The sequence below is a fragment of the Varroa destructor genome, unplaced genomic scaffold, assembly GCF_002443255.2.
Source record: "Varroa destructor unplaced genomic scaffold, Vdes_3.0 BEIS01000006.1, whole genome shotgun sequence".
Lineage (NCBI taxonomy): Eukaryota > Metazoa > Arthropoda > Arachnida > Mesostigmata > Varroidae > Varroa > Varroa destructor.
Genome location: NW_019211459.1, coordinates 26,943,685 through 26,971,670, shown reverse-complemented (window position 1 = coordinate 26,971,670; position 27,986 = coordinate 26,943,685). Strand labels below are relative to the sequence as shown.

At 40.0% G+C, this 27,986-nt stretch overlaps 1 protein-coding gene and 1 long non-coding RNA gene across 16 annotated transcripts; one reads left to right on the top strand and one right to left on the bottom strand.

Moving 5' to 3' along the window:
• Positions 1-14: 14 nt before the first annotated feature.
• LOC147755048 (uncharacterized) lies at positions 15-14,290 on the bottom strand. 3 transcript variants are annotated; one of them, XR_015330220.1, is made up of 3 exons: positions 14,174-14,290; positions 2,319-2,507; positions 15-1,057 (listed from the first exon to the last, which is right to left on the bottom strand). It is a non-coding gene; the product is annotated as an uncharacterized LOC147755048 (long non-coding RNA). The 3 variants fall into 3 exon arrangements; XR_015330221.1 differs by lacking the exon at positions 14,174-14,290 and adding an exon at positions 5,125-5,245; XR_015330222.1 differs by lacking the exons at positions 2,319-2,507; positions 14,174-14,290 and adding an exon at positions 5,125-5,261.
• On the top strand, positions 4,904-26,681 carry LOC111252326 (uncharacterized). Of its 13 annotated transcripts, XR_015330219.1 has the most exons (15): positions 6,023-6,047; positions 8,986-9,229; positions 9,791-9,918; positions 11,445-12,034; positions 12,438-13,505; positions 13,832-15,085; positions 15,398-15,577; positions 15,772-15,944; positions 16,209-16,385; positions 16,613-16,697; positions 16,892-17,054; positions 17,264-17,456; positions 17,792-17,955; positions 18,298-18,747; positions 25,218-26,681. XR_015330219.1 is itself a non-coding variant. In XM_022810002.2 (14 exons), exons 2-14 carry the CDS (start codon positions 8,994-8,996, stop codon positions 18,486-18,488), a joined length of 4,602 nt encoding a protein of 1,533 aa, XP_022665737.1. In that variant the 5' UTR covers positions 4,904-5,054; positions 8,986-8,993; the 3' UTR covers positions 18,489-21,499. The 13 variants fall into 13 exon arrangements, 12 of the variants coding, with proteins under 12 accessions (XP_022665737.1, XP_022665735.1, XP_022665734.1 ...); XM_022810002.2 differs by lacking the exons at positions 6,023-6,047; positions 25,218-26,681 and adding an exon at positions 4,904-5,054 and having other exon boundaries at positions 18,298-21,499; XM_022810000.2 differs by lacking the exons at positions 6,023-6,047; positions 25,218-26,681 and adding an exon at positions 4,904-5,097 and having other exon boundaries at positions 18,298-21,499.
• The last annotated feature ends 1,305 nt before the right edge of the window (positions 26,682-27,986 follow it).

The following is a 27,986-nucleotide window of genomic DNA, read 5'->3' as shown; positions in this document are numbered from 1 at the left end:
TGAAGACAACGAACTCTAATAGTAGGCGGTAAAAGCATTATCTTTTAATTTTGTTTTACGTGTGCCCTGTTTCTTTTATTTGAAATAGCTTTCTCTTTGTTCCACATAAGCTCACTGTATTGTGCCTTCGTCGACGTACTGAACGGAATTTCAAGAAAGCATTTCTATACTTAGTTTATTTTTCCTTTGATTTAGACCAAAGAGACCTAAAGCAGTCCTAGGTCTTTGAGCCGTGTACATCAAGGACTCTATAACTGAGAGAATTCATTGGTAGGGTTTGTTAAAGCTAACGCTGGGATCTCGAACCTAGAATGTGTACCCCACCTAGATCTGCTATCCGAGGTAAGGAAAACTTCAAATGGCAAATGAGCTTCTAATTGGCTCAGGACATGAACCGCAGACCCTTGGATATTGTCAAGCTCCTTGAGTGATGGTAAAATATACATACATACATACATACATATAAACCTATAAAACTTTAAAAGCTTAGATTCCCGATAGACTGTACGCGAGGAAACATGGTTGCTCACAAAATAGTTACGGATGATGACAAACGATGTCTTGACGGCGCTGTAAAGTACACGTTCGCGTAGCTTGGAAAGATACACTTAGAATTAAGCCAGATTGCCATACAAAAGGATGAATGGGAGATTTTTTTGCAATCACTGTTTTCTTCAGATGTTTTCCGATACTGACAAACTCAGTTCCGAACAAGGTTTTTCACTGGCGAGAAGTGATCAATTAATTTGGACATGAGAGTTGAATGCTACGCTTTGTTATCACGTGAAAAACTATCCTTATTCAGATTATAATCTCGTATTATGGGAAAATAAATAAACAAACGGCTTGAAACGCTGAAAACGGTATCTCTCTCTCCCTCTCGAAAAAACGATAAACTTGACATCAAAAACAATAACAGCAATAAAAGGACTGTGGTATTTATATAGAAAATGCTATATCTTCAGAACATATCAACTAAGTTTGAACTAAATAAAAGTTTTAGTTAAGTGTGTCTAGGATCCGTTGCACTGGGCCCGTTATACGAAGAGAAGGTTACCTGAAATATAGATGAAATCGCACGCGATAGCTATAAAAATAAAACACTTCGAATTAATACCCTATGTATTACTTGCTAACCAAGGCTATATTGTTAACAGACGCCCGATAGGAAGAAAGATCCTGTATTACACTTATTTGGGCCTACGACATCATAGCATTTAAGAGTTCTTTATTCTAACCTACCAGCAAAGACTAGGCAATTTACAGAAAGATTCCACGAAGCACTTAAAATGGACTAGATATTACGGCAATCTTCTTAAATAGACTTTCTAAGAGAGTCCACGATTTTCTTATATTAGCTTCCAGCAGGTAGATAATTAACACTAAGTTTTATGATCGAATTACCCTTCGTCTGTGCAGTGTTACATAAGTTTTCAATTCACAAAAGAAACAGTTGGCAGTTGATAAAGACGCCGCTTCAAATATCAGTTCATTTCCCGTTAATATTTCAGCTTCCACTATTGAATGCGCAAGGCTAGCCATTTGTCACTTTGGTGGAGCGTTCGACGGCATTACACGCCGTTTCGTGTGCTTCTGCACTGACATCTTAATGCAATTTATCACTGACATACAATAATTTATATCGTTCTTTTTTTTAATTTTTTCCGACCAATATTTCGTCGAAATTCCCATCTAGACGATGACGACGATGCTTTATAACTCAGCTATTTCTTATAACCTCTAGAACTCTTCATAGTGTTGTTTTTTTTTTTACTGCAAATTAAGGGAAACGTGCTGATGTACAGAAAAATTACTTCAATTCTGATTATACGTAGCCACTGAACAGTTTTATGTCATCTCGAAAAGCCATAGTCGCTTTAAGAGTTTTAGGTTAGCTCAAATGGTTAGTCACAAAAAAAATCTCTCGATACAGATGCATTTGCTAAATTCTCTAAAAATGAATGCTTGCAGCTATGTTAACTTAACGGCGTCATAATCAATTAAACTGCGTAAAGGTGCGAGAAGTAGCGCACAAGTGCTAAGTGGATAGTTCGAGGAAGCAACTCAAGATCTAACCTTGAAAACGGACGTTTTTGGGTATCAGCTAACGTCAAGCCATAGTCTATAGAAAATATGATTTCAGTAATCGAAGTCAAAATTGGCTCGAACAAGATATCAGGCAACGATTTCAAGTTAATCATTCCATTTTACTCCATTCTTAGTGTAGAAACATTAGGGTCTTCTTTCCGTAATGGGCTCACTCTTCTACCATCTTGAACTAGATTGAGCTGTTACATATATTAAATGTAACAAGTTACCTCAGCTCAAAAGCTCGAAACTGAGTGTTTTATACGGCGATAAACGTTGTGTGGGTACGAGGCTGTAGCCGCACTTGTCGATGGCTTTCATCGTTGAATACAAAACCGAAGCCGCATGGCCGCCAAATGTGACGGACTCCAAGCCGACAGTCGGCCACGCGAACAACGGAGTGTCCTCTCGGTTCGGCCCTGTGCTGGCAAAAACACCAACCAAAATAGCGTAATATAGCGATACTTTTTCAACAATGCTGCTAGCTGTTAGTGAACTTGAAAATAACATTTGAGCTTAAAAAAAATTCTTGGATTTTTGAAATGAAACTGGGACAAAACACATAAGTAGTGTCAATATATATTTTACCAAAAATGACGATCGTCTAACTTTATTTAGTGTTTCTGCTTGGGCATGCTTGTTGAACTGTCATCTGCTTTAAGAAATTTTTTTCTGCCTAAAACTAAGCAGAAATCTAAATTTGCGGACAAAAATACAGTAAAGGAATATATTGATTGACAGCATTTATCTGACGGCTAATCAGAGAGACAACTCGATACAAACGATCGAATCAAATAGAATAAAATACTATGGACATGACTTTTCGTTAAAGATAGATAATTTTAATCTAACTCTGCAAAGCTAACCCGTATAACCCTTTCCCGGTTTTCCTGAACCCGTGTAGTACTCCATAATGTTGTGAGCCATAGATGTCGTGTATTCAAAGAACATTGCGACCTCGGCTTAATGATCTCTCTGCGCGAAGACTTTCGACAAATCGTGCATACTCCTGGTACGACTCACATATTGATGCATGGGAAAATTCTTCTTTTATTGCCGATACTAAAAACTTGCTTTATCGCAATCTAGTTAGCAGTATTTTCTGGTCTAAATTCAAATAATTTAATATTCTCTCAAGGTTATTTAAAGTTCAAAAAATCGTGCTTGGCATATTAAAATTGTTCAGGTAGGTTACTAGCTTTAATTGCTAGCTAAAAATAGCACACAAATTGTTCATTCAGCAAGATTTTTTTTAATAAAATTAGTCAGATACCCTAATTAACTTAGAATATTGAGTATAAACCCTCTGGTAAACTCTGCGCCATTTTTAACAATGTGAGTATTGAAGTCGATTAGGTTGTTATACGCTTCTCGTAGGTCTCATGTACCTCCTACTGCTCGTATTCACCTGAAGTCCCTTATTTAATTCACTTCTGTCACTGTAATTACCACTTGTAAATTTTAGTTACATTAATCCTCAAATTTTTGTTTGGATTTTATAAATATTTCCTCAGGTTTATCAAAAAAATCATTTGTACTATTTATTTATCACGCGCAAATCTTTAAGGTCCATGAGCCCTGCAATGCACGTTACCTATAATAATACTGCCTTCATGCGTGTTTAGAGCAAACTGGTGATTTTGCCGCTCGATTCCTAATGACAACACCCTAGACGGCACGTGACATATTTGAACGTGAAAATCTAGAAATTTCCATTGAGATTATGCTATGTAATGAATAGAAAATAACCGTTAATTGTTAGACAGGATTCTTAAAGCCTTACATTAAATTGTATTAAAAAAATGCGCATTCTAAAGTGTCATGGTACCGAATCAGATTTGGTAAAAAAAATATATATATTGCATTTGTTTATTCGTGATTATTCCTAACCTCAGAAACTTACGCCCAATTCTATACTGCCTCGCATTCATAGTCGTCCGATCCCGGCTTCAGCTCGGCTATGTGTCAACTAGAGAGTAATATTAGCAATATTGTCAAATGTTGATACTCAAGTCAAATCTATAAAACAGTGCTCAGGATAACAGCGGAATCAGCCATCTGCCTGTATTACCCGAGTTATGGGATCGGGCCATTAGATCTCTTTCTGTCTTACGTCTTATCTGCCCCATGGGCCTGGCCTGGCTATCTCTGTTTGGTGTATTTCGCTGATCACAGAACTTGTTATATATTTCATTTATTTAGTATCTTGATTAAAATTTCACTAAAGAATTATCTGTTGGGTCAATGAATGTTTGTTGTTGTCACTGCTGGCCTGAATTGAATGTTGAATATGTCCGTCTGAAAAAGCGTTTCAATCATTTCAATATACAAAACGTGTTTGTACAACTAAATGTTTCTCTTCCCGGCTATTATGGTAGATTATATTAGTTGATTGTCCCTCGATTAATTTTCACCTCAAGACATTCGAGCACGAATGAACGATAACCATTTTTGGCTGTGACAATTTTTTTTCTAGAGTTTTGCTACGGTCATTTGTGGCATTTTCCTTTTTTTAGCAATGGTTATTAGCCTGCTATCTTATATTTTTAGCCTTATTTATTTGTAAAGTTTCGAATATCAAACGTTAAAGCTTCTCGAATAGTTCCCTCTTTCGTCTTTCTCGGTTCGTTCTCCCGATTTACCTGATCAGATCTTGTGCTAATTTGCTATCAGTAATACAAAATATACATATGATTCCATGTTTCGGCTAGCGTACGTCAAAATTCGTTGGTTGTAAGTCGCCCGTTGCTGTCCAGGTTTGCTATCGCCCAACACCTTAATGCATTCATTCAAACACAACAAGCCTCTTTTTTGGACTCTGCCGGGAAAGAGTCGTTTAACAACTTTGAACGGACCTCGCCTATCTCTCGCTGTTATCGCCCTCTGTTGCTCACTTCGGGTCGTGTCTGCGCCTTTGAGGGGTCCGGGCTGTGTGTGTACCTCGTTGAAGCGTTCTCTTCGTGAGTGTGAGCATCGCTCTTTCCAGCTCACTACTGTTGGCTTCTACGGGTAATAGTTGTAGTAAATAGAACTCACTTGTGTGTATGTTGCGTGACTGGGCCTGCACTTGCATAGTGGCGTTCTTATTGTCGTCATCGTTGTTGCCGCCATCGTTGTTGTTGCTATTGCAGCTGTGAGTGGCTGTGGCGCGCTATTGAGGTGGACGGCCAGGTGGCCAGGGCACAACAAGCAGGCAACATGCCGGGAAAGCCGTAATGTACTTGTAGAATAAACGGTAAGTGAGTGCGGGGACCGAACCAGCATCAGCAGCAGTTAACGGCCAGACGACAACAGCGGCGACGCGATCGGTATGACGATGACGCCGCCGCTTTCTTTTGCTGGGTGCTCACTGCCGCTGCTGGCGATGCCAAGTAAATTACGCTGCTGCTGATGTGATGCTTAGGCTGCCCCTACCGCCGAGGCTGCTGCGACTGGTGAGATGCTGTTGCTGCCGCCGCTGCCGCCGCCGTTACTGGCGTAGCTGCTAGTGCCGCTGGGGCTCCTACCGCTGCTGCCGTTGTACTCAATATCTGACGACCGACCGACCGACCGACCGACCGAGCGAGCGAGCGAGCGAGCGAGCGAGCGAGTGAGCAACTGAGCGAGCCAGTGAATGACTACGACGGCTCGCTTGTGGCTCCTTGCCTGTCTGGCTGGACTGACTCAACTGTCGGACGGACGGACGGATGGACTAATGCTCTATATGTCTCCGTGTGTATGTTGTTTTTATAATTTGTTTCATCTTGTCGTGTTTGTGACTGGCGGCTTGTCTATCAGTGTGTGTGTGTGTCTGTGTGTGTGTGTGCGTGACCGGGTACATGCATGCATGATATCTACTGGCTACTCGACGACTTGTTTGCCTGGTGTAGCGCCAGGCCGCTGTGCACTGTTTAATGTAAATGTGCTCTATTACAAGTGCGAACTAATAATACATTGCTTTGTACCATGGATGCCCGTGCGTGAGTGTGTGCGTATATGTGTCTCTCTGTACATGAGTAGATTATGGTGGCGTATTTTTTTCACATAATGTGCCTGACTATGGTGGACAAATGTTGGGATAGCCCGTTGTTGACGAATCCTTTTTTGAACTTTACGACTCAACTGTTTATTGTAGGCAATGGTTAATTTTAGCGGCTATTTTGTCGTCCATAGTATTTCCGTTTAAGCTGGGGGTACTACTATCTACTGTCTTGCTGCCACCGTTGTTGCTGGCGGCGCTGGCAGGAATTCGAGAAGAAACGTTATGTCGCGGCGTCTTCGCGTATGCAGGGCAACATTTAAACATAAATTTGGTTTGACATTTACTCCTTTGATTACTTTTGTGGGGTGTTACCGAGCGGGGCAGGAAGGAGTCAGCCGCTCTGAAAACTTTGACAGAGATGGGTTTATCTTTCGCTTTGAGCGGGAGGCCCGAGCAGACAAAAATGGTGCAATGATACCAATCGCATTCTATTAGGCCGCATTCTAATTTTTCCATACTTTTGCGACACCATTCAAGGGGTTACCCTTACGAGTCGTTAAAACATCACCGACCAGGAGTTATGAAACGAAGAGACTACGTTCTACAGCATATTGCAGTGCTGCCATGAATAGAAGGGATGCGGAACCGCACAGATAAAACACATTAAACACTTATATAAAACATATTAAAAATGTCTATAGCTAGCCGACAATTTCGTGATAGTAGTCGGTGTTCATTAGTAGTACGAAATGTAATTTTTCTATTGCAAGCATTTTGACTCTTCGAGCACAGTCATAACATGTTCCGTTTTTCCGCCACCTCGCTGTCATACTGATTACAAAGGGTGATTTCCCAGTGCGTCTTCGGTGTGCAAATTTCTGCACCGAAATCAACAAACTTTGTCAATGCGTTGACAGACGCTGTGGTAGAACAGTGAATTCGTGGTTTTGCAGTGTGTTGATGACGCTCAAAGTACAATGAACTATGAAACGCTTAATGCAGGCGCGTTAGCTCCTTGATAGCAAACTAGAGACAAACAGTTACATGATAAATATGTTTCCATTGGATCTGTTGTTCGGGAGTAGTTAGAGGACAACGATGTCAGTTGAATTGGTACAAGAAATGATTTGTACCAATTGAAGATCTTCTGAGAGCCAACGCTACTAATCGACAAAGGATACGCTTTGATCTTAGTTCAAGCGAACAGATACTCACTGATACCATCATGTCGGGTCGAACGTATTGTGTAGGCTATACTTTTTTTAATCTTTTACAGTGCAAGTTCGAACATTTTAACATATTTCTCACTGTCTTATTAGATCTGTTCGATGTTCTGGTCAAAATGGCGTTTATTTTATCGCCTTTTGTAACCTTTCTATACAAATCTACTTTATAAACGTGGGTTTCACTGTTCAATAAAGCTAGTCATAGTGCTATTAGGTGGCTATAGAAGTGATACTGAAGCACAAAAGTTTTTCAGCAAAGGCTGTCTGGCCTGCGTTTGCGCAGCTTTCACAACTTCAACCCTCTAGCACTCACTTAGGTGCTTCCGTTGTTTCTTCTTTTATGACTGATTTCGTCTTTGTGTAAATCAATTCTTCTAGTTTTTTTAATTTGATCCAAGATAAGTCTTCGAAGTAAAAAATGGTCGTTATTTAACGGGCATTTGGAATTTATTATTAGAAATATAATATATTAACAACGAAGACATACCTGACTTACGGTAAAAACCCAGTTACTGTCTTTGATATAGTTGCAGCCCTGCTAATAAGGCTGTCAGCTAATTTTAGCCCAGTTCATTATCGAGAGGCTTTTAATACGAAATTAAGTAGTTGATAAACTTAATCACGGATGCGGTGTTTAGTTGTATCTATGGGTCTATAAAAGTTGCAACGGTGAATATTATAAGATTTGATCGATTTAGTTAGATACTAGATTACCACAATAAAGCGTAAATAATTCTACTGTAGATACGATTTATAATTTCCCGCTTGGTACCAAATAACTTTTTCTGCTAGCTTCTTTAGATTTTAACTTAAATTGAAAGGACACCTGATTCAGTGATTAAATACGGTAAGCAATACACATTAAAGTAAAGTAAATGAAGAAGACGTAACAATGTCATGTTAATACTGGCTTGTCGTCGATTACTCAGAAAATCGTTGAGAAGAGAGGGCTGTGTTCCAGGTATAACTATTTCGATTAAACTCGAGTTAAAGACACTATATACATAACAGACAGTATATAACATTGAAGTGCACCGAACCTAGTCAGACTAATGAAAACGTCACTATGCAATCGTATTTTCACAAAGGGGCAAATATTATCAATAGATAAACGGGTAATTTTCGCCTATTTGCGCTCTACTAGAAAAGAAAGTACAGATCAGAAAGTATTCAAGGGTACCGCCGAAAATATAGTCCGTTTGTTGAATGCCTTAGTTAGCGCGACCATCGGTAATCCTGTATCAAAAACGTAATGCGAAAAATCATGGACACGATTTATTTTAAATATTTCAACTATAATCATTGTATAATTCTTTAGGGATCTAACTAGGACATTTGTAAGTCCTTCATTCATATTCAGCTCTATTTTACGCTGGGGACGTATTGACTTACGGTGGAATTGCTGCTAAAAGTTTCACTTTACGAGTTATGGAATATAAATTTGCGGTAGGCTGTTTAAATTGTTTATTATAAACATCAATGCACCGCTTAATCTATCCTTTTTTAAACGTCTGTTACGTATTAAATATACTTTCCAGTTGAACCACATTTTCATGGTATCGCTTCTAACAGTAAACTTTATAGCGTTGAGTATGAGGCTATGCACTGTGGTAATCCTAACAAAAATTGTCTTTAAATATCATAATTATAAAACTAATCCATATTTCTATCAATCAAAGTAACCGTAATCTTTTTCTTTTTGAATTGCAGAGGCAGGCATGAACGATGCCACTGGGATTAGTAGCCATTTTAAGAAAAAACGTCGCAAATCGCCTTCTAATCCTTCGTCTCCTGAACAACAGCACCAACGCAATCCGAGTTCGGAGCCGCAACTCAAATCACCAGATTTCTCGGTTGTTGGCCAGCTAGAGCATCGGAGTCGTTCGACTCCTTTCATAAATTTCGGCATCGATCATAGTTTTGATTGTAGTGAAGTCAGCGACGACTCGCATGAGTGCGTATCAACGTCAAAGCAATATATACTACATGCCCCCTTCCTCACCACTATCAGCTAAAGAAGTACAACAACACCCATCACAAACGTTACAATCAAATTATTATCACCATCCTAATTAAGAACCACAGGACCCAATCATGGACAGCAATGCCGCGAGCATCGTCTTGTTGTTGTAGTTGTTGAAGGGTCAATCTGACCTAAAACAGCATCCAAACAATTGATGCTGCCCTTTCCGTTGCTCTCACACTTTAGCCCCAATCATTATCGATAATGTCAACCAACCTCAACCCTCGTGCCCTATCTAGGGGTGTGACGTCAGGTTTATCTTGCTATACTCCATATTCACGAGCTTTTGTCATTTACCATAGATAATATATATATATTGGCATTCGACCTTAGTTGATTGGAAAAATACGTAACGCCCGCAGGCTTAGATGTTGCTGGGCAGTGACCATAAAAAGAATTTATGCTACATCAGATGCGTTTATTACTCTACTCTATCTATAATAATTATTTTATCTGACAAAATATACTCCTTTAATGGGATTGTATATGTAGGGAGGAAGCCAGCTGGCCGGTTTTGTGCCATTCACCCGAAGACGACGATCAACGGAAGAGGTTCTGTGATCTGTTTGCTTTGGCTCTTAGGGGAACCCCCAGTGATCGCCGCCAGCTGTTCGCGAGTGGTTAGTATTTTGTATTTGCCTGATACTAGAATATTTATTTCAACGCAAATGCACGTTATATCTACTTTTTCGCAGTAATTTGAAATTTATTAAAATCTTCGTATAGTATCTTTTCGTTATGTTGCCATGCACATGGCAATCTTTCCAGAAATCGTATAGCTGCGATTATATCGCGCGTGGGGCCATTTATTGCGCTATCCCTATGAACTAAAAAAACAATTCTTGAGCTAAATTAAACTATTTATTCAAATGTGCACGTGAACATGTTCCGAAGAGGTATTTTTGCTACGCTATCTGGATCCGCACAGTTTGTTGTCGTATGATGTAATTTTTTAAATGTATATTTTCCAAGTACACATTTTCCTTCACTCTGAGAAAGATTAGAAAGCTTTTTCTTGAGTCAACCCAGAGTGACATTAATTAAGCATCGACACGTTGTTGGTAATTTTTTTTTTTTTCATAATTTAACGACCTATTAGGCACACGCTCAGCCGAGTTCGCAACAGCTTCTTCTAGAAGTTTTTGTACTAGAAGAAGAACTAGTATTATTGTCGTTAGTGACATAGTATGCGTTTACCTCTGCAAAAAATACACCAGCTATGTATATCTAGCATTTAGCGTAAATACTACTTTCTGGTAAGCATACCCTAATGGGGAAGAATAGCCAAAAAAGCCTCCGTTCTACATGGTTGAATCCTTTGCATTCTGCGTCGGTGGGTTAGATGGCGTAATAGCGTCGCGTATGCATCTGTACCTTGACTAATATGACGTGCCGCTGGATATGGCGTCTCGCTGTATCGTCGAGAGTATTATTGCTACTAGCACTGCGACTACCTCTACTACTATAGAATCTATTCGTAAAGAGAGTAAGAAGCCCGGTGGCGCTGCAACGGGAGAACGCACTACTAGTACCTGTTTCAACCTCTCCCCATTTGTATGACGAGTCGGCAGCGTGGTAATGGTGGTGTGATGCTACTGGCGCTATCGTCGCTAATCTCGGATGCTCGGACCAGAGTGTCTGGAGAACTCCCGCGTCGTTGTCACCACGGTACCGATTTGGTCATTTTCTGCACAACAGTACATCACCGTTGCCAATCAGACTTGCTAAGCTTAGCCAGAACTTTTTGAGACACTTCTTACCGTGCGGTAAACTATCAGAAGGTCTACTAGTGGAGGCATTTGAAAAATTTCAGCTACTGCCTAAAGCTGACGATGACGGGACGACAGGCTTAGTAAAAACTGCGGCGTTAAGCCAATTCATTTTAAATAATTATAGAAGTGTCTATTCGCGCATCCGTTTCTGTCCTACACTACGTCGGATATGACTAGTGCAATTCCAATATGTGTGTGAAGTAACGAACAAACCGATACCATCAAAAGGCTTTCGCGAGTCCAGTGACTTGCAAAGCAGAAATAGTTTTTACTTTGTCTCCTGGTCACGCTAGGTATTTAGACGTGAGTAGGCGTTTCAATGGTGAGCCTACGCAATAAGCCAAATAACCGTCTCCGGTGTCCGGACGTTTCAGTGCGAAGTGGCCGTAGAGGTGACACCGATTGCAGTAGAGCCGTAAATAGCAGGGGGGACCTAGAAGGTGCGACGAGTGACATCAATAACCATCAGTTGCTTCTAGAGGAAGAGCTACTTGGCCTGTGTGACTACAGTGACGAAGAAGAAAAAGCAGCACCAGTAGTACGTGAAAACGACGACCACGACACAGAAGAAACACAGAAAGGAGGAGATGACAACTACCTGCACCAAATCAGTGTCGGTAACTCCGATAACATTGCAGCTCCTGGTCAAAATGTGAAGGCTAGCGTTAAAGAGGAAGACGACAGTATCTACTTTTATCGCAATAATCCGACACTTGTGAAGCATGAATTGGTCGTTTTGGTTAGAAGCCAACCCTGGGCTACCAGCTTAACGAACCAAAACCTACTATTAAGTTCTACACCTGCTTCAGCGGACGATAGCGTGAAGAATTTCACTCGACGTAACAAACGTCAAGATAAGGAGAGTGTAAAACGAGCTGCTGGAGGAGGTGAAGAAGGACTGTCCACACGAAGAGCTCGTCGAACGGAGACGCAGGCTAGTAGCAACTCCAACGTCAATTCACAGGTTACTGTTGATCATCGTACATCACGTACCGTCGATAGTGAATACAGAATCTATGTATATTCGTTAAAATACGTGGTTTTTGGATATTCCATCGACTATTCGATATTTTGTTATTTCTTTTACCAACACATCCATATTAGCCTTACCGTCGCGCTGGGGCCTACAAGGCAGCTCGTGAAATGATATTCATGCTTCCAAATAAATGATCGTAATAAAATTAACACGAAAGTTAGTAATAGGAACCTTTCTGCTATTATGCCCTTAATCTAGCTTATCTAATAGACAACGTTAAGTTCATGTGCTGCTTATGAGGCTTACCAGAATTTTCTTTTGGCCATCGGAATATATGCCATATAATCAACGGTTTAATTGATATTGTCATTATTTGTTATCACAAATGCAGAAATTACCCAAAAGAAGATTACACACGCCTTACGGACGGAGTTTACACCAGCTCTCCGTATCCAATATTGTGGACTCGGAACAAGCTGCGCTTAATGATAAACGACCTCACAGTGGTAGTGCTATTGTTAAGGTTGGAGACGAAACTACATCGTCGGAGCCACCTGATGCAGACGCTGGCAGTGCCAGTGTAATGGAACATCTTCGACAGCTTGTCTATCGACGATACGCCGGTTCGCAAGCTGAAGCTGTCAAACTAAGCCAGGCTTCGTACACATCGGCTGACGACCAACAGGACTCACTGAGCGGCTCGTTGCTGTCGAGTGTACCAGACCTTTCACGGAGATATCGGCCGGCCCTAGAAGCAAGCCAACAGGCGACTAGTCGAAGGACTATGCCTGCGTTAAAGACGGATTCTCACCAGAGCCAAAACGGTCACACGCTGCCAACGGCAGAACTTGCAGCAGCTGTTGAAGGAAGTGGAGTAAAGGCTACAGACGATTTCGTGTGGCGGGAACGTCCTTTGGAGAACGACGGGAAAAAAGATCAATTCCAGGCAAACGATAGGAAACCAGTCGATATCGAAGGAAGTTCGTTGCCGTTAGGGGACGGGGCTGAAATTCCAAATTCGAGTGTTGTAAGGCAAGCTCCACCCGCGGTGTTATCTGCTGGAAAGTCGTTGCTGAATGCGGAAATCTGTTCAGTGGACATGGCTAGAGAAAGCGAAACCACTTCGGCTCAGGACGTTGTAGATGCCAAACTAAATGGCAGTCAGCATCATGAAAAGGTCCCCACTATCAGTGCATCGTTTTCCAATACAGGAAACGTTACAAACGTTGATGTCACAGTAAAACCTGAGGCCTTGGTTCCATCTGAAAGTCCTAAAACTCCAAAACTCACCGTACAGGTACCTACGGCGGATTTAAATAACAATAATAACAACAACAGCAATACGACTATCAACAAAAAAGTGCCAGACAGCAAAAAGGCGTATTCGAAACAGCAGCAGATCGCGCAACAAAAAGTCAAGCTGCAACAACAACGTCCGGCCAAACCCAAATCATCAGAGGTTAGTCTTGGTGTCATATAGTAACAACAAAATTACTGTAGAAGCAATTGTAAACTAGATTGCAGAAGATTTCTCACGCCTCGAGCGCCATATAATAGCATGGCTATAAATAAGGAAAAACACTGGCTATAGTAACGATTCTAAAATATATTCTGGTGCCTTCTAGGGCTGTTTGTTCCTGACCGAATACGGTGCTGATATTGATAAGAACAAGAAACAATGTACTTGGTGCAGTAGGTGAATTCGGTGAGAAATCTCCATCAGGGTTTGAAAATCTTCAAAGAGTAACTTCCTATTGTTTGATATACGCTTGTCCGCCTTTGCAGGTTTCTACTAAAAGATCATCGTCGGCAACACCTCATGGTGCTACCTCTCAAAAAACTGCTGTATCCGAAAAGCGAGCTCCGTCCAAATCGGGAAGCAGCGAGTCAAAGAAGTGCCAAAAATCAAAAACTATACCGTCAACCACAGGAGGAACCGGTATCAAGGGCGGACATGGCTCATCCGGCAATCAGCAGTATTCCGTGTCATCTTTTAACGCAGCGTCTCCTGTTTGTCAGTTAAACAACGACGTGTGGAACAGCCCCACACACCAGTTCAATGGAAATAGCAACGCGAACAATAGCACCTCGCCTATTTGTAGTAAGAATCATAATAATAATAATTACCTTGGTCAAGAATCACAGCCAGTACAAGTAGCGCAGCACCAGTCATCATCACAATATTGGCAATATGAAGCGCTACCAGGTGTTATGCAGCAACACATCGATCAGTTTGCCAGTTACTCGAGTCCACAACAAATTGTAACATCGGCACTACCTGGTGGCTATAGTAATTCGAACAGTAATAGTATGGATTTTGCATCGGGAACTAGTGAAATGGGCCGAGGCGTACTAGAGCAATGGTCGGGGGGCCGAAGTTCGCCGGTGTTTATCCGTGAGAACAATGTGAGAATCGCACCATTATATCGTCAACATCATCTGCACACGATGGACTCCCATACTACACCGACCATGTACAGTAACTGTAGCAACAGCTCCGAGTCAATGGATTACAGCCAGCAGACAACATCCGCGCACAACAATGCCATGCAGCAGCAGCAGCAGCAGCAGCAGCCGCAGCAGCAGCAGCAGCAGCAGCAGCAGCAGCAATTTTATCAACACCCGTCGCAACAACAGGTCCATCATACAACGAATATAACAAACGGAGGAACGCATGTCGGTTACAATAACGGCAACAACTACGCCTATGGCAACAACAGCCAGACGAATCGGTCGGTTCTTATATCACAGCCTCAGCCAAATGTCATCAGTATTGAGGAAGCTCTCGCGCAGCTTGCCGATGAGGACGCTGCTATGTGGCATGAACCCTCAACAAGTGATCACAACATCCAACATCCGACATCAGCTCAGTGTAGTGCCCAAAATGTTCAAATATCATCTCCGAACTTTAGTGATAACTCGGAGAGATACAACTTAAATATCAGTTCTAATCAAATAACGTCTCCGGCTCCGCTTAGTCCTCCAGCAAAACGCAACAGTCCTTTAAACTCATCAAGCGACGAAATGAGCTCTTGGAGCGTAAGTGTTTTATTTTATTGACTAATTATGCACGAATGACCTATGCTTACATTAGCGTAACAAAAAAGAGGAAAGGCATCCAAGAAGCTACGAAAAAGTTTTCCAGTCTCTTACGTATCAATGTACGTAATAGTGTATAACCAGCTATCTCAGGTGATGATTTTGTTTTTACATTAAATCATACATTTCGGTTCATAATCGAAAACAAGGAAATAACGTCTTTCGGTTCAAACGAGCCGTACTCACTGGAATGGGACTGTGTTTATTTTGTGAATTTCTAAGTTGCTACCACCAAAATACTTACCATTACAGACCGATGTAAAGAAACGGGCCCTGATGGCCGCTTGTAGACCGGCTGACCAACCGCCGGATTTCCCTGGGGGCGAGCAACTGCGTGCTTTGGCACAGCCCGACGGAACAACAGCACCAACAACATGCTATGGCCTTGAAGTGTCCTTCCCGCAACAGGTGTTTGTGGTCTTGCGAAATAAGGTTTGTAAATGCCATTAGTTTTATGAGGATGTATAATACGATTATGTTATTATTATTGTAAGCACACCTGGTGTTCATTTTGACCAGTGAGGCGTATACAGATATAGGCCATACTAACTACATCGGTCGACGATGGAATAACTTTACACACATGATTGAAACGAAGTGCAGTAACGACATTTATCTATCAATAGTTGAACTCGTCGGCCGAGGTGTTAGATGTCAATGTTGAGCCGTCAGCAGCGCGTGCCCTACGAGCCTTACGACTACCGCCAACGATGGAGAGACCTTCACTTGAACTAGTTCAACAACGTTTTGCCGCTTTTTCAAACGCCACTGGCCTACCGCCGCTTTATGATTATAGCCGGTAGGTAATCGCTTCGTTGATTTTACCACACTGATAATGCTTAAGGATATAGACTACAAATGGCTACTCTCGTAGCCTTCAGTACAATCACGATTGAGCTTACGACAACTCTTTAGCGACACCGAAACAACTTTCGTTCAAATAAATGTCTCTGATTGAACTTGGATAAATTCGGCTGCGTGTATTGGGCAGGCATTTAACTCGTCAACGATGTTGTTAGCCTTAAGGTTAGTCAATAGCTCTTTACTTTTCTTAATCGAGTAGTCCGGAGTTGGTGACTCAGCCGAAGGAGCCGAGGCCGCGAAGAGTTCTAGCATTGTGTTGTGCATACCGCCTGCGCTTCCCAGCTCTCTTTTTCGGTTCCACGACAGGAATTGAGAATGAACAAGATCTGCATGACTTCGTTCACTGTGCAGCGTTCTCGGGCGTGTTCAATTCATGGTCAGTTATAGTCTGCACACCTTTTGTCTACACATCGCCTGCCATTAAATCATAAGGACAATTTGAAACGATGTAAATACACGGTATTATTAAAATGAAGTTATTCAAACTTCATTATTAGCGATGTTATTTAAAAGAAGGCTCCGCTCATAATTCAAGCGACAAATGTTCGTAGAACATTTCGCTTTACCGTATTGACTAATTTTTATATATATCTTCGCCTTTAGGAACCTTGACCAGCTGAATGCGATCCGTAAATTCAAAGAGCTTGTTCCGCCTCCACCTCCTCAGTATCAACAGTGTGTCTCACAGGTATAGTCAAAAACTCGGTCTATTTCGTTTAGAATTGTCTTAGCCTTTTTATTGCAGTATCGAGGTTCAATGTGCCTTTGGACCGGCAAAATGTGATCTGTATTCCACTTTTTTAAGGTCATATTATGACACAATTATTATATAATGTTAGTACTAAGAAAAACAAACGCACGCACTTTTCTGGGGTCTATTAGACGGAAGCGTTTCTAGTGCTTGTCGCCCATTTGCGGGTGGCAAACGTTCCGAGCGGCCGACCACCTCCAACATTGCGGCATGTTGTACTTGCCCCGTGGGCCGCCCAGGAGATCAACGATTCTCTCACAGCACTTTCCCCGGCCGTACAGGCATCTAGTGACGGTAAGTAGATCATTCACGATACTGGTTGGGAAATGCATGCTGTACTGTTGAAGTAGTAGGAGTTATTTGTTCAAGATGTCTTCCACTTGACAGAAAACTATTGTCGCAAGTTTGGATTATTCTTCATTCGTACCAGTTTGGTCGTATTTGATCGTTGCTTCTTCAGGCATAATATTAACTCACTGTTGTATTCTTGAATATCTCTTAAGCGCTCGTGGTATTCAACGAATCTCGTAAACTTAACACGCGAACGCAGAACGTTACATACTGTACGTTCTTCGCGGGCGTACGTCTGCTCGATGCCGCAGAAAATGGAACATACCTCACTCCTCAACAGTTATTCGACGTTCCCGTACAGCTCTCTGACGACGGAGCAAAAGTATTACGGAAACTTTTCTCATTGTATGTATCCATATGTAAATCACAACAAGTATTATTATATGTTCGATTTCCGCGAATCGGGAGGAGGAGTAGGACGTCTAGGGTCTTGGCTTTGACATGGAGCTAACCCTCAGTGCTTTTTTTCCAATTGTTGAAGTTCTCAAGACAAGCGTAGTGCACAGTTTTATTGAGTAAGGTTGTAATAAATACCTTTTTTTTTCGTAGTATATGCTTCATGTTCAACGCGCTACTGTAGTGGTGTTGAGTCGTTTCAGCTTGATGCAAAATAAATATAGTCGCAGAATGTGGGTGTTTTTTAATCTACTCTCATCTAATCCATGTACACACTTTTCCAGTATGTACGAGGTGTACGAAACTTGCGGGTCGATGGACAGGTACGCTGCTCTGCGAGAGGCTCGAAACCGGCTGAATCTGGATGATGCAACCTTCTTTGCCGTTTTACACGCTCGTAGACCTGTTAGTCTTATACGACCACGAGGATCCTACGACCTTTCTCCCGGTAGGCCAGATTTCATAGCACATGTTTTAGCAATACTAAACACTATAGGATTTTTTTCAATTTTTCACGCCCATAGACCTTTCTTATTAACTTTCTATCAACACCAATATTCGACTCGTGCCAGGTTGTTCTTTGTAAGTACCTAAATGTACTTTTGCCATTGTTCTTCGTTTTCTCTGCTTTTGAAGTTTTAATAGTGATCGGGTCAAGCAAGCTATAAGTTTTATTGATACGCATATAATCTTCCAGCATATAGTCAAAGAGACGTGTTTAGATATCGGAGATCGTTATCGACAACGATTTACTAATTACCCATCTCTGTCCTCGTTGACTTGATTTTAGAACATGTACGACGGGTTGTGCTTGGAGACGGTGATAAGTCATCGAGTCGAAAGGAGGCCAAGACACCACGAAAAAGCTCAGCAAGTAGTAAATCAGAAAGCAGCAATACACGTGCCATAGCCGAGGAATCCTGTGAATCGATATTACCACCTGGAACGCCAGGTACCCCTACAACTCCGGGAACACCTTGAAGTCTGTACTCGTGTAATGTAAAAGAGCACATGAAGGCATGACCTATCAATGGCCGAACGAGGACTCAGAAAAGAATCTGATCTGCAAATGGACAGTACAAGTGAACTATTGCGCTTTCGTGTGCGAACTTGAGATACGGAAACCGCCAGTTACACGTCAAACGCTTCCGTGCAATTTGTAAGGGTTTTTGCATCCTCCCATGAAGATTCGTTACGTCTACGGTATCCTGTCAAATGATGTTGTTCACCGTATTCAAAGGTTGGAATCGAAAAGAGTCGTCTATACAATGGGATACACAGTATAGTTGGCTGTCTAAACTGTTCCCCACTCAACGCATGCAACTATCTACTGCAATTTAAGCTACCTTAGTTATGCATGAACATTAGTAATGCAGTGAAATACTATTTTAATGAATAAACAATCATTATATATTACATACAGGACTATAATCAGGATTGCGTATCCTTCGCTTAGAATTTATCCAAATCCATCATCCCACTTAAATAATACACAAACAACGTGTGCGTTTTAACAAGAGGGAGCTAGAGAGCAGTAAGATAAGGCAAAAATAATCTAGCTAAACCGATGTGTAGAGCACGCAGAGGCCTCTCTTTCTCACTCGAACAACAACAACAACAACAACAACAACAGTGATGTTGATGATGATTCTGTTAACGTAAAAGTAAACGTCTGTGCAGATCCCATCTGTGGTGCAACGATGCAAGCTAATGGTTTTGCTCACATTCGTCCACATGTTGATATATGAGATTTCTGCCCACGACGGAGTGAAAAATCGATGAATCTGTGCCCCCTTTTGAGGCAGTCGGCAAATACGTTACAGGAATCGATTCTGACGTGTTTTATTGTGAGACGAATGCGCGGACAAGTTAGCTCAGCCAAAACGTAATGCCGCCGACAACGACACTAACCGTCGTCATTTTTCACTTAACATCGAAAATGTAGAATTAGTAGCATATAACAGTGTATCATAGTGAAACCCATACCTTACAATCTTTCAGCGTCCTTTAACGATATAAATTCATCATTGAATAACTTTGTGTACCCATGCATTATGAGTTCATTTTTCTATTTCTTCATTTTCTTTTCGGCATTTAGTTCTAACGTATGTGAGTTACAAGTAAATGATGTCGTATTGGTGCTCCTATGATTTAGTTTATGATTTAATAGTTAACCCACTATCAAAGAAAAAAAAAAAAAAAAAAAAAGATAACAAAAACGCTAGATATGAATGAAGCAGATAGTAGCACAATTTACCTACTTAAAAATTTTTTTCAATAATTTATAGCATGATCATTCTAATTGTTCTGGAGGGGAACGAGATCAGCTCTAACAGCTCGAATGCACAGGACGTTGATGAATGACGATGATTCCCGAATTACGGCAATTTATATCCACCTCTCCGTAGATAGGAAAAGTGTGTCTAATGTTAGCACGACCTGACTGGCAGCAGTGCCCACGCCAATTATGCACATATCTGCTACCGCTTATGTGCGGACCTCTGCTAGAACAAAAGAAGTGACTGTATCTCTTCGTATCTGAGCTTTTGTTTTTTGAATTTATAACGATCAGAAAATGTTGAAACAAACAAGAAAGAGGCATTTTCAAAAATGATATTATTCACTAAGATCCTCTGTAGGGAAAATTTAAACATACACAACACCGACAAACTGAGGCACATCGAAAAGTGAGTTTGCTCTGATCTTCTTCAGGTCACATTAAGCACACTTTGGCAGCTAAGCAACTATTTCGTGTTGGAACGAGTCTACCTCAGAAAAAATATTTTGCTTTTAATTTTTAGGGATGATCGCATACATCTTTAGCGAACTCATTAGCCCTTCTAAACCCACTATTTTCCGCTAGCTTTTTTATACAGAGCAAGATGAATATTTCGTAAGCTATTGAGCTCGTCAACCGTAATCATTGATAACGTCAATGCGACAGAGCGTGCACTTCTCAAATTGTTTCTCGGATGACGTATTTTTATTCGTTGGTATACATTCTTTTTTCTCAAGGGACATACCAATCAAGCGAGTGTAGAATCGTGTGAACTGCTATAGATGGTTCGCACTAAGGTGTGTTTCTATTATACTGCAGTGAATAGGTATTTGGCCTATATAAAATACTATAAAAGAGGCTAATGTATCAACATGATTTAATAATCATCGATGCTCGTTCAATACAAATGTTAAACTGTCTCTATTTTTATAAAGCATCCCAATTCTAAAATTAGATACAAACGTATTGACTATTATTGTTTGTCCACCCAAACCGGTCTATAGTTGAATATCCATGTGTCATCGTTCATTCAAAAACTATTCACCAATGGAATTTTAATTGGCCTGCAATTATCTATTCAGCTGTGATAGCATGGATGTTCCTGTTTGTCCCTAACGCCTCTGCATGTCCTTTCTTTGATCCACCAAGTGCTCTTTCGTGTCCGTCATGCAGCAGAGCGAGTTTTTCGTTTGTTGAACCGAGTTCAGCTTACATCTTTCTCGATTTGTTTTTGGGAGAACTGTTTCGTTTCTGGTAATAAGTTGGCAAAGTTGCCGATGAGGAAATATTTGATGATTTTCGCGTGTATTTATGAATTTAATAGGAGTTCTGAGTGCATGTATCACATTTTAAGCTATTATTAGTTTATGCTCATGCTATCACGAGATAATGAGATTACTAGACATGATACCATAACTACATTCAGGAACGTTATGCGTGCTGATACGAAACAAGGTTTGCATTGAAATTAGTATGTAATGATATGGTGAACACGAGGTGCGCACGTGACACGCCAGTGGTATTGTCAATGAATCAAATTCTGCATAAATAGATAAACTTATTAAATAACTGACAGAGAAGAGTAACGGGTCTAGTAGTAGTTGTAAGCTACAAATGGTAGCAATAATAAAGTATTCGTGCAATTGTGAGATTAACGGTGCCTGATCAACGGGCCACAGTAAGGCTTGCTGGAATAAAGAGAAACAACCTTCAATGGCTCTCCTGCATTTCACATTATATAATAATCATTGAATTATTCGTAATGTTGCTAAACGCAACGAGTGGCGATAGATAATGATCTACGTAAATGGAACAAAATCGCGAAAGAAATAATTACGAAACGGCTCGGTGCGGTCGTTATCACACAGATTGAAATAAAATGTTCATATACATTTAGAAAAAAAAAACGCCGCAAAAATGTGTTATATGTTTTTTACGAGTTGGTTGAAAGTAGAAAATGTTTTAGGTAGCACTTACTTGAACGGACAATGGTGGCGATTTTATTAGCTTACATTAACTGGATTGAATTATTATTCTAAGAATAAGAATATTATTATTATAAAGGAATATTGCTAATTGCATGCAAAAATACGCACGAATATAGCGTATTTTTTTGTATAGCGTATAAAGGGGTTAATTATAATATTACTATATAATTAAACATTTGTGAATTACGGTTAGAGTATAGAATTTTTTTAGTGAAGGCAGTCCTTTCATATTATACCGACGACGTGGCTCCGAGGACTTGTTTACACGGTAGGAATAGCTAAACGCATTAGAAAATAGAATATAGAAAAACTCAGTATGATGTGCAAATGAGGACTCAAGGCTTTAGCATGCAGATCTGATGTAGAATGCAACTTAGCGTAAGTATGTTGCTAGAAATCCTTACGTTTTAGTTCTCATACAAGCTTACGATTTCGATACCGTCATATAATTGTAATATCAATGATACTTGTTATTATTATTATTACTACCTGGAAGTGTCTTGTTAGTAAAACAACGACAATGATATTTTATTAACAGTAATTACTTTATTAGCGTTTCTTTATTTAGTTCTATTGCTCTCAGTTTATTTACTCTATTTATACGTTGTTCATGTATCATGTCAATATGTATTTTTCTATATAGGTAGTCCAGCTGTCCAGCGCAAGCTTGCTTCCCTGAGTCCCAGAATAAGAGCTGTCGTTACTTCAGCTTTTGTAAAAAGTACCTCACCAGCTCTTTTGTTCATTAATTTGCCGACAGTGCCGTTATTATTATTATTGTTAAGATATCTGCGTGTTTATAAACATATACCAATTCGCCTGAAATTTCCTCGTATTCACATCATAGTTCTTGATAAGTACGTTTGTAATAGTAGCTTAGATGTCCAGCAATGCCGATGAACTAAAATAATTATCTTTCGCTCATTATATATATATAATCATATCTATAATTAGATATATGATTAATTTAAAGATTAGCTTAACATTTATTGTGGATAATTTTGAAGGACTTCCTGGCCCTGTCGGCATAGTTAACCTTGAAGGGCGCTTGAACGCCAATTGCGTGAAAGTTAAATCGCTAGTTAGCACGTCTTGTCAGCCAACACTGAAAGCTTACACTACAGATAGGTCAATATTAATTAAGCTTTCAGAGATTAAATTCGGCTTTCATATGTGACTATATTTATGTAAAAATTATAGCGCTTAAATTCAACGTTTATGTTTTCAAGAATCACAGGAATAACTCTGCTTGTCTAGAGATTGAAAGGAAGTGAGTTTTCGCAGCTTCTTCGAGGCTTCAACATTTATTTGCTTGTGTTGGTTGTCATCTTTCGACGAATTGATTGTTATACATTTTCTGTACTTCTTGGTGCAGTCGGCTTGTTCTATTATCCAAGTGTTTCCTTCGTATTTTGTAAACGGCAAACCACGCACGATTTAAACAAACTTTGAGTATTGTTGGCGAACAGCCAGAGCTTCTACCGATAGCATTTTATCAATGGCACTTTCGGATAGAAGCTTTCGCCAGCTTTGAGCGGGGCCCTACTCTTGTTTTCATAAGGGCAATGTATTGCTAATATATATTGATCTTGCATTAATTTTTATGTCGCCCCCGGTATTTCTACATCGGGTCAAAGGCTAACTACCATCCAGTTCAGACTCCTTGTGTCCGAATCCAATCAACTTCGTACTCCCAGTTGTCCAGAAGTGTGTGTGATCCTCAATTTTGTTACTACCAAGCTATGAGTTTTTCTGTACGATGCAGTTTATTCATCAAAACCCTCCGCCGACCGTATATACCACACAAGTTTTCATTATACAAGCGATATCAGTTTAAATGAGTTAAACAAAATAAGTTAACACGGGTGGTCAAAGGATGATGATTTGAGGTGTGATAACATTTTCCAGTGTGTCTGAACAGGGTGCAGCTGCTCTTTGTTCAATAAAATCACATCAAATAACCTTTGATGGCGTATCACCGTCATAGTCCGATATCACATTCTATTTCAGGGATGCCTTTCATTCATAAAGTGACAGAAAGGCGATCGCTTCTCGTTTATTCTCGTGTTCTGTGATTCTTCATTTTTCGTCCATTAGCTTCTGTTTTGTCGAAAATCCATTCAAAGCTAACGTGTGCTTGCCCGAAGCTATAACCAAGAACTTGGTTATGATTATCAACCGTACTGTGCAAAGCTCGTCTTGGAACTCTGATCACGGTTGCGCAAACGGACAATGATACGAAATATGGAGACTTCAAGTGGCCAGTGAAAAGAATAATCAGCCTCATATCCCTTTCAATTCAAATTGGGTCAGTTGATTTTCCCTAGGCAATAAAACCGCTGTGTATATAGATAGAGTGGCAACGCAAATAACAAAATGGAATTATTATTGTTGTTCGTTTCCATCGTCATTATTTTAAATTTACCAACATAGTTCCTGTTCCCCGTGATAGTCACTAATCACGATCTGCTACCTCTGTGGTACCCATGGCAATGAGATGATCGATTAACATATAGATGGGACATATATGGTCCAAATTCGTAACCGTCTGTCCTCACAACATCGTTATATGAAGGGAGCGGTAGCTCAGGACAGGGAAATTATATTATGCATACATATCTTGCGTTATGTGTTTTCTTCTATCGTTTGCAGCAGCGATGCCGATCGAGGCTGAAGAGATACAAGTTACTAACAGAAGTTATTCTGCTGTGATCGACCATTTTGAGATGTGTCACAATGCCGTTTACTGTAGAATAGAGTTATCATGCTTCAAAATCTTAATGTTACGTGTTGTGGCAACATTCGCAAAGCTGGTTGCTGCGAATGATGCAAAATACAGAGTAAAACTGTCCTCTTTATCGTAACAGAGGTGCGTTTGAAGCAAGCTCAACTTTTCCATATGGTTCAGTCAGCGAAGTAAACAAAATATGGAAGCTAAGCACTGATTCTGATTAGAACACCTTCCTCAGACATTTAAAGAATATTTCCACCGCATGAACATTTGTAGGTATTCGAATCCTAGTAAGTATTAAAACATAGCCGCAAAGACAAGCAATAGTTTAATAGGTTTCACATTTGTAATTTTGATATGTGATAATTCCTCTCCGTTGCGCTCCATATGGCCTCTCTGCTAACTTGTTCTAGTAACTTAAATTACATCGTCATGCCAATGAAGTTAATCAGATGTTTGTTTAGCCAGCATTTGATCACTATTTTTGCACAAACGTCGATTACCAATGTTGAATGGCAAATAACAATCGTCACAAATTAAATATGAACAACAGTAATATTCGCACTTTGTTTATAATTCTTATTAGTGCACCTGTCTCGGAATCTGCGAGACAGATTGATCTGTTGAATCAGATCTTAAAAACACAAAAAGGATCCTCGATCCCTTCATAGACATGGCAGCGTGGTAAGGAATCCATTTTTTTTTTGTTTCAGCACAAATACATGCACAGTGTCAGTCAGCAATGCTGAGTTCCACCCCGACATTGCCAGAGAAGGAACTCCTTGTCATGACGAACGTCCCGTACGAATCTTAGCGACACATGTGAGCTGTATGCAAGATAACGAAGGTGGACGCAATACTCAAACTGAGGCTTTACCGATACGATGAAGTATCGGCGCGTAGGGCGATTGCGGTCGGACGTGATACTCTACTATGACATGGTACGAGAATTAATTTGGTCTATGATCATGATCAATCGTGCTCACAATCAAGGACCTACTTCAATCAATTTGCACCAAAATTTCGTTGCTTCATTAAGGATCTTATATAGTCGTCTGTCGGTTCAGCATCCAGAGCCCTGCGCTGCGATGGCGCAAACAATGGTCTATGTAATATTAAATCAGATTCTGGAAATTCCAGCCTATTCGCTATTATACTTTAAACCGATAGCGAACTTCATGGTGCTGCTATTTGGGAACGAATGCTAGGAGATACTCTGTCTGTCTTGCTGCTCATGCCGACTATGCGATGTACCAAAGTTCAGGAGTTCATAAGCTATGCAGATCATCAATCTCCAGGAATAAAGCCATCTGTTCTCCTTCTGCTCCCTGAGAAGCGTGTACAACGCGCTTGCTTTGCAAGTGAAAGCATTTTCTTTGTCTTTTTTTGTTTTCGCGTATCTAACGCTAAGAACGCTAGTAGATTGAAATAGCATTCACAACTATCCTACATAGAAATTCAACTCATCGTGTTTTATAGAAGAGATCAGGTGGATTGTTGTTTTTAGGAAGGTACTAGATAATCTCATCGCCCATTTTAGTTCCCCTGAAAAATCTTCACACTTTGTTGTCAAAAAATTTTACTACTTACTCTTATGTTAACTAACAAGATCTTTCCACAGGTTATGCATCATGTATGTGTACATTGGATTGTCAAAAAAGAATTAATCGTTGTCCTAGTTAAGTGAAGATAATATGAATCGTTGGCATTTGTGTCGACAATTTGTAGTAGATGTGCTGAAATGCCGTCATTTAAATTTATAATCCTTGAGGATGAGAAAAAAGTTCGGCGATCATTTCCTATATTCGACAATTTTGATTAAGATGAAAAGAAACATTTTACGTAAAAAGACCCGTAAAAAATTGCTGCTATTCATAAACATGAGACGTTACCGGAGGAAATAGACCAAAGACTGTTTTGTCTTTAAGTGAAAGATGCTTCTCCCGGTGGTCGACGAGTTCCGAAGAAAACTGATAAAATCATTTCGAAATTTGAGCTAGACATACACATGAGTAGCCATAACACTGGCAAAGAACAACACATTTACTTCCAAACAGTTTTTAATCATTTGAAGGTCACTGGTTGCAAAAACCTTGATGTTTGGGTGCCACACACATTGAGGTAACATAATTTACTCTAAAGATACGCAATAAAACCGATCTATTTCTAAAGCGGTCGATCATGGATGGTGATTAAATAAATTACATATAATAATAAAGTGCAAATAAAAAAGTGTGTTCCAGAATTACTAGTAACTAACGCCAAAGAAGGTGTTACTATGTATTTGATACGATTAGAGAAGAATCGCGCATCATGAATTGCTGCCATCTGGCAAAACGATCGAAACCAGACCTCTGCTGTCAACAACTAGACAGTCCATTGAAAAAAATCAACGGGAACTAGTGAATAAAAAGGGCGTCGTCTTCCATCACAATGACGCCAGAGCATATACATCTTTAACTGACACTGACTCACAACTGGAGGAATCGTACGACAAATTTTAATGCAAATGCCGTATAACCTGCATCTTGCATTATCAAAATATCTTTTGTTTCAGTCTCTGCAGGCCCTCCTTAATGGTCTACATTTAGACTCAATGAAAACATGCAAAAATCACTTGTCGCAATTTTTTTACCCGACAATCGGAGAAGCTTCACAGCAATGGGATTATGGTGTTACCAGGAGATCGTCAATTAAAATTCTAATGAATTATTCTTTGCTTCGATTTTGACTTAAAAATGGTTAATACTTCTTCGAGAATCCAATATATATGAAAATGTTTTTTTTTGTTTAAAACAAGCATGTTTTAGTTATAATTCTTTAAGGTAGTCCGCCTATGAGGCCTAAAACCCTATTGTTTAGTAACAATAGTGAAATTACCCTTAAAAGGCCGCGCATCTTTTCCTCAGATGAATTAGGTTTTTCAAGAGCATTGCTTTTTCCAAGTCATCGAAAAATATGAAAGTAAATCAGTTTAAAATCCGTTGCATTGTCATTGATTGTATACCCGGCGCAAAGCGGGAACTTTATGTTTATGTATAATCTGTATATATTGTATAATACTCAAGCAATAGTTACAGGTCTACGACGAAGTATAAATTGAATCGTCGTCTACTCATTGTACCTAAGAATATCTGAAAGTGAATCTTGTATTGCTTCGTATATCACGGTTTTGTCAGCGTTTATGGATATATATATATATATATATATATATCTATATATATAACAACAGGCACAATGGCGCGGTAGATTTATAATTATTGCTACTACTTATATAACAGGAGGATATCTAAAGTTATCTTTTTAATGGTTTACTCAGTAATATTGATTATATAGCCAATAAATCACATGGTATTAGGTCGTCAGGGGTCGTTTCTTACTCGCTTGAAGATTAAATATGTTTTTAATTGAATTGTAGTACAATTTAGTTTCAAAAGCTGGATTAGGATAACTTGAGAAGCGGTGGATCTAAAGTATCATGT